The 12,614-nt window shown below is 37.9% G+C and overlaps 1 protein-coding gene across 1 annotated transcript; it reads right to left on the reverse strand.

Moving 5' to 3' along the window:
- Positions 1–246: 246 nt before the first annotated feature.
- gprc5a.S (G protein-coupled receptor, class C, group 5, member A S homeolog) lies at positions 247–10,934 on the reverse strand. Its single transcript, NM_001089895.1, is given in 4 exon segments — positions 247–2,553; positions 4,247–4,308; positions 6,632–7,583; positions 10,912–10,934. Coding segments are annotated over 3 exon segments (1,074 nt in total). The 5' UTR covers positions 7,548–7,583; positions 10,912–10,934; the 3' UTR covers positions 247–2,457.
- Between the last annotated feature and the right edge of the window lie 1,680 nt (positions 10,935–12,614).

Consider the following 12,614-nt stretch of genomic DNA (forward strand, 5'->3'; position numbering starts at 1 on the left):
GCTCTGTGGGCTTCTTTCTATTACTACATTGGGAAGTAAAAGGCCAAAGCCCAGAATAATCACTTTAAAAGGAAGTGCCCTAGAGGCCATGGATATTCATGGCTAGATATATATACGGTATATAGTTATCTGAATATTCTTCATTACTTTCAGTGTCATCCAAATAAAAATGCTGATGCGAATTAGTTAACTATTAGTAAGTTATTTGCTATTTCTAGCAACATTTCAATTGGTTTTCATTTTTACTTTTTGAATTTTTTCTTTCTCTTCTACCTTTTTCCAACTTTCAAATGGGGACCATCAGCAGCCAAAACTACTGCTCTGTGAGGCTTCACTTTTAGGGAGTTATTTATTAAAGTCTGAATGCCAAAAACTCAAGAAATTTGAGTTTTTATTTACTATAAAATCTGAATTGTTTGAGATTTATGATACCTCGATGATGGAAGAAGTCAGAATCCGAAAAGCCAGCATCTCAGACATGCCGAAGTTGTATATAAGTCAATGGGAGAGGTCCCTATCTTATTTGGAAGTTTCTGTGGTCTGCGCTAGTATTAGCCTGAAAATCCGACTATTTCGGCCTTTCGGGCAAAAATCCTGGCTTTTCAGGAAAAAGCCTCAAAAACCACTGCCTCGTTGCTAGCGTAAATAAGACTATAGCTACCAGAAAGCTGCTGAAATTTCAATGAGAGAGCTGCTGAGCAAAAAGGTAATTCAACTGTCATCACATCACATTAAATGTTAATTTAGTGAACTACCCCTTTCATATGTTCATTTTGTCTTTAAACAAGAAGTAAATCTAAGAATGCAGCACTCCGCATGACAATAACTTTTAGCAATAATTAGCATATTCATGGATATTACAATAAATTCTCTAGTGTCTCTTACATTTATTTGCATAGACACAGTAACTTTACCAGTTCTGGTATCAGTACGTCATTATCATAGGACTGGCAATTACCATGACTATTTCACGAGTACATGTCCCAGATTCTGTTTGCAATTATTGTGTTATTAGACATGCTCATATTTGTAACCTGTTCTCACCAGAATACTTGTAAGAACACGTTGTTTCAGGATCCATCAGCTTTATTTCTAAAGGAAATGCATTTTATACATACATATTACATATTAAAATTATACATATACATATTATATATAAAAACATATAAAAAGTACAATTTCCATATGGTGTGGCCTTACTAAACTAAGAAACAATAACTGCATAAGATGTAGCCAATTATGTGATTATTTTTTTTTACCTTTAGAACATAGAATTAATTCTTGGATAACCCTGTAAATCTCTTAATAATAGCACTGCGGTTTTATTAGGTTTGCTAAAACCAACCTTACCTCTTCCACTTATAGCCAGCCATGAACAGGCCAATTCTCTGTGGTCACAGGAAATATAGAAGCACAATCTTATGTATAAACTAATGTTTATGTAACATTATCAGCTGCCAATGGTTCACTTGCTTCAACAGAAACAAATATTACAAGTATTTGTCCTTGTTACAAATTCCTCCGATTATGTCCCTCTTGAGCTCTATAAATGTATTTATACAGAATATGGGGACAGAGCTTCATACAAGAAAACCTTCATTCTGGCCCAGATTAATGGTTTGATAGTTTGTGCATGTTAGCTCTTCTGCCCAAAAAAGATGTTAGATATTTAGTTGTGCTGTGTGCCTGTACTGACAAATGGCATCTCTGTGTGACAGAAAAAACAAAAACAAAAAAAAGACTTGTAATAATTTCTAGCCTAAATTAGATTTGGCCATGGTTAACTGAACTTTACTGCTCTTTATTCTAAGACAAGCCAGAAGTATCCACCAACTTGAAATTACACAGAAATCTATCGCAAGCGTGTGGCCTAAAACAAATACAATTTGCAAAGTTTATGCAAACGAATGTCCTTTCATATGACAGACTCACAGCATGAACTAAAACTGCTAGTATAACTTCCGCAATGGTTGCTAAACCAGTTTATCAAGATGCACACTCAATCTTGAAAGCAACTTCTGTAACACCAACCACTAGGTGGCATATATGCAACATATATATGTATAAACATTTCAAAGGAATAATGCAGCAAATGCGATATTTAAAATTTAAACTCTTGTTATGAAAATCCCTTTAATTGGGTTAGATTTTTCTAACAAACTAGGCACCTAAAGGCCTAACTGATATTGTGTTGCTTTACAGATCACCTAACGTACCAGTTTTATAGATCAATATTATGGGACAGCAATTAGTAGACTTTAGTTGTTTCAGTGCCAGGGGTAAAAGCTAAATGAATTATAAACTGGTCTACCGGTACCATGGTCGATATAGTTAATAAAAACATTCTGTGTTGCACATGCAAGTTGGGCCCACTCCAGATTCTTACTGTGCAATGGGATGTGAGAGACAGAAGTGGTGTCCTTGGATATGTTGTATCTCACATGTTGTTTCCTCCACTTACATGCTGTTAACATCATGGGATTGGTACTGCATATATGGGTTTTGTCGTGGCTGTGGGCGAGGTATACTGAAATCCTTTTTCTGTTCTAAATCCTGTGGAGAACAGTTAAAGGGATACTAATAACATGCTTTTATTATTATTATTATTATTATTATTATTATAATACAATTTCATTTTTACCACAAGCATTAGCAGTGATGGTAGGTAATATTAAACTATGTATATGTGTATGATTACTTAGAATTACATTTATTCTTGTTAAATTGGCCACACTTCCTCTTTGAATGGAAATTTCTTACTAGCGCCTGGTCCCGTCAAGAGACAGACATCTACAGTATTGCTTCAAAATGCAGTATTTTGAAGTTAACAGCCCCTGTCAGTTGTTAGTACCCTAGCAAGATGGAAAAGAGAGCAGGGGGAGGGGAATTTAATTAAAAAAAAAGACTCAAAATTGCCCTTTGTGCTGTTACATCTAAAATCTCTGCCACACAGCTAGAAAGGACTGTGGTTTGGTAATAAAATAGTAATATAAGTACTAGGAAGTGGTTGTGTAAGAACATGAAACGTGAAAACATGTTTTTCAAAACTAAAGTAAAACCTTTTTACTCTTCACTTCTTGCTCAATGGAATAGGAGACTGTGCCTGATATACTGCTGTAAGAGTACTATTAAGTGAACATAATGTGAGATATAATAGAATTACCTTTACCCAGGGCCAGAACTAGGGGTAGGCAGAGTAGGCACGTGCCTACAGGCCCGGATTTGTGGAAAGGCGGGGGGGGGCATCCTGCCCAACCACACCCACATTGGTTCAAAACACTGGGGATGAGCTGGAGATACAATAATTTTTTAAATCCCCATTGCTCCGGTCCAGATGATGAAAATTTGCACGAATAAAGGGGAGGGGACAGGGGCGACAAACGGCAGTAGGCCTAGGGGCGTCCTGCGTGCCTAGGACACAAAAGCTGGGGGCACCAGGCACATAATGTGAGATATAATAGAATTACCTTTACCCAGGGCCAGAACTAGGGGTACGCAGAGTAGGCACGTGCCTACAGGCCCGGATTTGTGGAAAGGCGGGGCACAAAAGCTGGGGGCACCAGGCACATACCTCCTTGGTCTCCTACCCCATGTCCGGTCCCCTCTCTGCGGCTGTTGGTTCTAGTTGGGCGTGGATCCGCGCTACCGCACATGCTCTCCATGAGCGGCATTTCACACCGGTACTGCGACTGGCCAGGTTGTCTAGGGTGCCTGCCAGGCCTGGCCCTGCTCTGCCTTTACCCCATCAGCCAGTTTCTTTGTTCATTTACACCAAAGTCTCAAACACCCTCTCTTCATCATTAAGTCTGAACAGAAGCTGTCTAAGGCAATAGGCACACAGGCTGCAGGCTCCAGCTGTTCTCAGCCGGTGTATTTTTGCAGGCTGAGAGAAGCAGATCTGCTCCATGCCCCTGCTCCATTGATTTGAATCCGATCAGGCTGTGTGCTGTGAGCCAACAGCCTGTGTGCCCATAGCTTAAATGTGGTGGGCTGATATACAATATACTAAATGTCAGAGGGTTGCATTATATTTAACAGATGTATAAAAAGAAATTTATGGAAACAAGGGTTATAAATGGTTGCTTGTTGCCTGTAAACATCTGCTGTCATCTATCTGCTTCTTAGGGGGACCTAGTAAAGGAGTTTTTGAAAACTAACATGAATCCAAAATTCAACCTTTGATAAATGTGCCTCTAAATAAATAGACCCTCAGTTGTGCCCCATTTGGAGAAACTTTTGCACTTACTCTCATGGCAATGGTAGCATCCTGCCGTGAAGAAACAGGGGAACATCTTCCTGAATCTTGGCCTGTAGGGAGAAAGGGAGCGAGAAAAAAATCAAACAGCATATCCATTATTTAATAATAGTTGTCTTTAAGTGTTTTAGTAAGATAATTGGTGTTTGCTGTACATTGGTGTAGTGCTGCAGTAATTTGCACTGTTAATATCACTCTCTAATTACAATGAACAGCAACTTATATATTGTAACTCCACCCCTTTGATGGATGCACAACCCAGGAGAGGATTCTGGGAGTTGTGGTACAACATTAGCCATTTTATATTAATGAGTTCAAGTAAGCAAATAAGTAAATATACACAATTTTCTTATAAACCAGCGTGGTGAAAAACAGATAATAAAACTATTATTGGTTAAATTTCAGATGTTTCCATTGGCCCTGTAGTCTAAGGCAAAACGCTTGATTATATTTGATGGTAAGTTACTTTGTTGAACAAAATCTGGATCAAAAAGTTTTGACCAATCAGCAGGCAGCTTTAGTCACCTATATTGCTCTATTTGTTATTGCACCTCGGCAAACGTAGTGCCTTAAATGGTTTTGCAGTTCACGTGTCTAAGTGCCTCTTAAAGGAACAGTAACATCAAAAATTGAAAGTTTTTTAAAGTAATGAAAATATCATGTAGTATTGCCCTGCACTGGTAAAACTGATCTGTTTGCCTCAGAAACACTACTATAGTTCATAGAAAACAAGCTGTGTAACAATGGAGGAAATTAAACAAAGACTATATGGCACAGGTTAAATAGTGGATAATAGATAACACCATTATGTTCTACAGAGCTTATCTGCTATCTGCTGTGTAACCTGAACATTTTCTCCTTTGCTACACAGCAGCTTATTTATATAAACAATAGTAGTGTTTCTGACAAACACAACAGTTTTACCAGTGCAGGGCAACACTGCATTATATTTGTATTACTTTAAAACACTTTTTTGATGTTACTGTTCCTTTAACTAATTGTGTAGTTGCTAGACAACTAAAGAGAACTGATGACAAAAGATAATTAATTTATACAGAGTGGAAGTGGTGGGAGATGCATTTGTGTGTATCATGTCATCATCCTAGCACACTCTTTCTAATTATTCTGTTTTATGTCTGTGTCTTAAAATATGTCAGTTAATCTGCATTACTGTATTTATTTTTATTTATTGCATTTTTTGTCCCACTGTTTGTAATTACTGTACTGTACAAAATTTCCTAGGAAATAGTGATGTATCAATAGTGAATAAAGTACCCCCTCTTGTAAATTATAAGAATATTGTAAGTTACCGAGGAGTTTCATGACCATATAGACCGAGTTTTTATACAGGTGATGGAACTCCGAGGTAACTTCTAATATCCTCATATTTTGCAACTGGGGGTACTTTATTTATTATAATACACACGTTTCAGTGAGTCATGTGACAGAAATGACATCAGAACTCACCGTTTATACATGATGACATCAGAACTCACCGTTTATAAGGATATAATTTACAAGATATTCATGGCTTTTGTGTATTATATAGTGAATAAAGTACCCCCTCTTGTAAAATATAAGGATATTATAAGTTACAGAGGAGTTTCATGACCATATAAAAACACGAGGCCGAAGGCCGAGTGTTTTTATACAGGTCATGGAACTCCGAGGTAACTTCTAATATCCTCATATTTTGCAACTGGGGGTACTTTATTTATTATAATACACAAATTTTAGTGAGTCATGTGACAGAAATGACATCAGAACTCACCGTTTATAACTGATGACATCAGAACTCACCGTTTATAAGGATATAATTTACAAGATATTCATGGCTTTTGTGTATTATATAAAGATAAACTTACATGTTTATTTTATCCAACAAGCTGTTATCATTCTATCCCTCAAATTCTTTCCAGTACCAGAAATACTTTACATTCTATTTCATTATATCCTGTGCATTCTATCTGTGTAATCCTAACATAGAAACCATTGTATCCCTTGTATTGTTGTGTGAAATGGGTTTACCTTGTTTTGAAATTTACTAAATGAGTCTAAAACTCTACTATGCAATTAATAATTCCATCCCACACATCATCACTAACATTACCCAGATAGCATTGTTGTAGATGATCTAAAAGATTTTTCTCTCCAGCATGAAAGAAGGGAAATCTGAGCAATTTTTCCATGTATTGGCCAAAAGCTGTGTGGGCTTGGTAGACGAATTGGCAGAATACATAAAGTGATTTGGCTAAAGAGCTGGGGTTACATCATAAATAGGGCAGCGGCATAGTAATTCATCAGTACAGAACAGTCTTCAGATTGGGTGAGAGAGTATAATAATAATAATAATAATAATAATAAATATATACAAACCTTGGTTGGTATTCTCATGGGTGAATACTCGATTATCCACTCCAATGGTTTGTCTGAGTAAGTGGGGTTGAGTTTGGACACAGTCATTCTGTCTGTCTGATTGGCATCGTGTCATCAGGCAAAGCTCTGGCACCATATACATCATGAGGAAAACCCAACCATTGGCTACTAAAGCAATGGATAACACTGGGTCATCCCAGGTTCTATTCCCCTGATTTAGATCTGCATTTCCCCTAAGTAACATACAGATCCAGGCCACCCAAATGCCAATGGAGAAAAACATTGTGACATAGATATGTGCTCCATGTCTCTTCCAGTATTTACATGGTCCACATAGACTGATGAGTGAAACAAGAAAGGTGATGGCCATTAGCAGAAATACATAGATGAGGATGAGTACAAAATCTTGGTTTAGCTGATGATAATTAGTAGCGCCATTGAAGACAGTACAAGGGGTGCCGCTCCTCACGAGACCAAGCACAATATAAAGAATAGCTATAACAACTTGTACCAGTGGGAGAAACAACGCCATTAATAGCATCATCCACCAACAGATTCCATGTCCACCTCGAACAAGTCTCACCAACTTACTCGCATGGGCCAATAGGCAGGAAAAGCAGATGGCAAACAATACTCCAAAGAGGAAGAACCTTGTTGGGCAGGTTTGTTCAGTCAGTTCAACAATAAAGGCAAATGTAAGGCCAAATATCCCAAATGTGCCGATCAGGAAGATGAGCTGGACAGGAGAAACAGCACGCTTGGCAGGATCACTAATGCGGGGCATCATAATGAGGAGGGCTAATATAAGGATGATGCTAAACACAATCCCAGCTGCAGCCAGGGTTTCTAGCACAATGCCCCATGCTGCAGTTGTGTCACAGAGGAAATTGAAGGGTTCAGCAATACATAAAGACATGATGGTGGTGGAATTCAGGTATCAGATGAGAACAACCTGCGAAAAGAGGTACATTTAAATATTATACTGCTTGTTGCCAGAACAACACAAAATATATACATTTCACAGATTTAATTAAAAATACATGTTTAATATCACAGTGCAGTGAAATGTAGAGTGTAAGTATACAATGAAATAACATAACTAGACCATAATTGGAACACAACCACTGTAATATATTGTAAATTAAAAATGAAGCCCTAGCACATGTATATATACAATATTTTGCAAAATTATGTAGACCCTTGACCAATTTAAATAATAAAAGAAAAAATAATTTAACATTGGTAAAAAGTCAGTTATCAGAATTTAATAAACAATGCTTTTTAATTTTTAAATACAAACAAGGTGCACACTCGTGACAGCTGAATGAAATTGGTACTTAGGACCCTTTTCTTAATCTTGGGTCCCCAGATGTTGCAGAACTGCAAGGGTCAGAGTGCTTTGACCTATCATTGTTTGCTAGAATGCTGGGAGTTGTAGAATAGCAACCTCAGGGGGAACCAATCTCCTAATTTTGTTCAGACCGATGGACTAATTAGTAGTGATGGGCGAATTTGCGAATTTCCACATTTCACCACAAGTGAATGAATTTGTGAAACTACGGCGACAATTCCCCGGCAAAAAATCAGCCGTGTTAAAAAAAAATGACACACGTCAAAACTGTTGCACGAAAAAATAATTCGGACGCCCATTGACTTTAAAGGGCACGTAAAAGCAATAAAATAAAATCCTATTTTTACTTTCTTTAATGAAAAAGAAACCTATCTCCAATTTACTTTAATTAGAAAATGTGTACCGTTTTTATAAGAAACCTGACTGTATGCAGTGAAATTCTCCCTTCATTTACTGCTGTGAATAGGAATTGTCATGCAGTCTCTAACTGCTTTGCAGGGAAACAATCATACTTATGATCAGCAGGGGGAGCCCCCGCCTTACTTCCCAGCCATGCAGAAATCAAGCAGCTTTGTTTGTTTCCCTGTAGAGCAGTTGGCGATTGTGTAGACATTTGTATTGGATTTTATTTTTGCCTTTACATCCCCTTTACTGTTTCCAACTCCAACTGCAGGGACAAAGATCATGGAGCCAGATTTAAACAGATAAACTGGGATTCTATTTGGAGGATTATTTTGCTGCAGCCATTGGTTCTGCAGAGTTGGAGAAAGTTTGTATCAACAATACAAAAACTATAAAATCCACATTAGGTTACATGACAACACAGTACCCAGTCTGCATATTCTGATTATTAATCAGTCTTGCTGTATCGGCTTCTGGCAGATATTATTTGACTTGGGATGTTTTGATAATTTATGATCCCTAAGCAGCCCAGACCACACGGAGCATGTGCACAGTCTTGGTCTTGCAAAGATTACAAAGTTACAAGATGGTGACCCTCTGTGGCCAAATTTGAAAGCATAAATCATTTGTTTGATTAGGCTTGTGGTGCAGTAAGTTCATGTTTATGTTTAGTATACAAAATACAGCATTTCTAGCCTTATTCTATTTTAGACTTTACTTCCCATTTAATGCATTTGGACCAAAAAGTTGCGCTTATAAAAATTGTCAAAATTGTCACTCGCGTCAAAATTATTTTGACGCCCATTGACTTCAATGCGTTTCACCCATCACTATTAATCAGTCAACACCCAAAACAAAACACATTTGAAGTATCACAACTGATCTGAGATTATATTTGAGACTGACAAATTTTGCTTCCTTGTTAGAAATGAGGTCTGCAATTTTTAATTATTGATAAATGACAACGTTTAATAGATTCTTCCGTTTTGTCATTGCTCCAGACTGGAAAAAAATTTGGAGAGTGAGTACAAGTATCAGCAGGGGTAGAACATTCAATATTTGTACAGAGACAACAACAAAGAATCAAGTGGTTTCTAGGAGTGTCCTAATGCACAGAGAATAGATTATGGGTTTGAACTCTGATTACTTAACTTTCATCTGTGAAAATGCCTCAGTTCGCACAGTAAATGCCAGATTTTATGTTTTCTTGTTTTATCTATAGGGCTGCTATCCGGTTGTGGATTCAGTGGGAATCACTACCTAGAATCACTATTTGGGGATTAGGGTTGCCATCTCACCCCTTTAAAGGGTTGGGGCAGACGGGCAGATTCAGGGAGATTTAGCGCTAATGCACTCGTGGCGGTTCAAAGTCGCCCGAAGTGGCCTCACAAGTAAACATCGGGCGACTTCGGAAATCAAAGTGCAGCAAGTGCATTAGCGCAGATGATTCTTCATTCAAGCAGGCAGACGGAAGGCAGTTTTAGGAGATTGTCGCCCCGCAGAAGAGGCGATTAGTCGCCAGGCGACAATCTCCCCGAATCTGCCCGTCTGCCCCAAACCCTAAAACTGAACACATATACATAGCCTGCATGGCTAATTAGCAATTCATTTAGATGCATGCTACAGACTGAACTGATTTATGTGCGGCCATGCATCATGCATCTAAATGAATTGCTAATTAGCCATGCAGGCTGTGGATTCCCTATCTGTGGGGTGAGGTGGCAACCCTACTGGGGGATTCAGTTCTTGTTCTTGGGTTTTGGCTCACTTAACCTTTTATCAGGGCACAAAGTACAGGTATTGTTCCTGTTAGCTAGTATAAGCAGGACCTGGAGTTTTTCAGATAATTACAGATTTCTGTAATTTTGGATATTCATACTTCTAGTCTACTAGAAAATCATATAAGCATTAAATAAACTAAGGCTAAGGCTGGTTTTGTTTTCAGTAAGGATTAATTATATCTTAGTTTGGATCAAGTACAAGGCAATACACAGTAGTATAACAAGTGCAGAAACAAAGAGCTCTCAGAGTTCCCCTTTGGTGGAAAAATATACTGTAGATGAAAGGATGAAGGACATACAATATTATAAAATGTAATAATTATTAGATAGTTTCAGTCTTTACATCAGAGGTGTCTATGTTGCGGCCCTTTATCAATTGTTGCACTAGAACAAGCTTTGATCACTGAGAAATAAAGTTTGATCAATAGTTGAAAAGCCACAAGTTGGATAAACAGTGATTTTCCTCCTTTAGACTGGAGTTTCCTATTTTATAAATCCAGTCCTGAGTTCTGGAAAGGGTCTGAGAGTGCCTGAAATGTCCAGAAACTGGACATTTATTCTAATAAATATTATTATTATAATGTTCTTCTTATAAATACGTTTTTTTAGTTCAAATAGAGCTACAGTACTTAATTATTGTACATACTATACATTCTTCATACAGAATTTGATTCTTATAGTAATATTATTATTATTGTATTGTTGCTAGTGAGCAAAAGGGAAATTTATCAGTGGAGATGTCTTACCTTGGGTGCCCTGGTTTGCTCAGGTATAGCGAGTCTGGTGGCAGCGTGTGCCCTGGACACAGCAACAGCTTTCTATCTCACAAAGAGGGAGTGTGCTATAAATATGGGAGGCGGAGGGAAGGCACACCTGGACCTGTCTGACAGCTCCTTATAGTATTGGGAAATGGAAAGAATAAGTTATAAGAAGGACCACGGATGCTGATCCAATGTAGAAGGTGTCAAGAAAATCTCCATAACAGCCATTATTATACCAGTGAATGAAAAAGCTTTGTTCTGCAGCACTCAGTTGTCTTTATACATTTGTTGGCATATTTATCAGAGTGATAAATTCCATTGCTCTCAATGTATTTATATGGGATTTTGAGAGGCATACATTATTTACCAAGGGTGAACTCTCACTTTCACCTACTAATAAATACGCTCCTAAAATTCTCATAGACATGAATAGGAACAAGCAGAATTTCTCTCTGGGTAACTGTGTCGAGAGCTCTAGTTTCATTCTTTGATTGTAAATCGAAGGGGAATTTAGAACACTGGGAAACACTCTTTTCATTTTTTCCTGAAGAAAAACATTGTATTACCTTAGTAATACTTTTCCATATTCATTGATTATTTAATTCACCCCCTCCCCAAAAAAAACCTCAACCTTTTCAGGTCACCATGCTGATTGAGTATAACATAACAATACCAATATGATCTAAAACCTGTTAATGGGGACATATGGGCACCCTCTATCTAACTAACACAGCACAGGCTAACTGTCTCTTTTGCTACATTCAGCACGGTACCTTTCTTTGTATCTGTCTTCATTATAAGGCTACACAATCATAGCTCTACCTTCAAATGTGGCTTACTCACTCTAGTGCTCTCAAAAGTAGTCTCACTGAAGTCTACAAACAGCTTTGACGTAATATCACTCTCAGCAACACCATTCTTCACCTCTTTTTACAGTTTGCCTTGCAGGGAATCCATCCCTACTTGGTATTGTAGCTTGAGGTCTCTACTGGCTAAAGCACAAACCCAGATGTACCAGCACCCCCAGGCTTTTGTTCAGCCTCTCATCCAATTGGATGGATACCCTGTAGGAGGTAGGCTGGTTCTGTCCCTCTACATTTCCAAATCTAATGCCCATTCTCTATGTAGGCTCAAAAGAATAGAAATACTTATTAATGCCAAGAGTTGGGTCTGTCATATATGATAACAAAATTGACTAAAGCAGTGACTACTCTGGGATGGGACAGAGAAAAAAGTAGATATAGGGGCCTATTTATTATGCTGAAAAAAATGTGTAAAAAGCTGTGTAAAATAAATGTAAAATTTATCAAGGTATGTTTAATTTCCACTCTTTAAAGTCAATCTAAGAATAAAAAAATGCTCTTTTTTAAAAAAAATTTAAAAATTTTATATTTTATTCATTGAGCCAGCCTATAGGTTCAGCCTATAGTAGTAATGATCCAGGCCTTCAAAGTTGTCACAGGAGTTGGATTTTGTTAGGAGTGGCTGTGACACACACATGTTCAATGTACTTTGAGCAGCTTGTAATGTATGGTGTCCCAAACCCAGAACTAACATCAAGGTCCTGGTCACAGCTCACTCTTCTACCGATAACAGCCACCTTTCAGTTCTGGAGAAGCCCTCCGCTACTCGGGTGCCACCAGGTCTTAATGTGAGAGGACCAAGGAGAGAGTTCTTGGTAGACAAGG

Source organism: Xenopus laevis, chromosome 4S (genome assembly GCF_017654675.1).
Source record: "Xenopus laevis strain J_2021 chromosome 4S, Xenopus_laevis_v10.1, whole genome shotgun sequence".
Classification (NCBI taxonomy): domain Eukaryota; kingdom Metazoa; phylum Chordata; class Amphibia; order Anura; family Pipidae; genus Xenopus; species Xenopus laevis.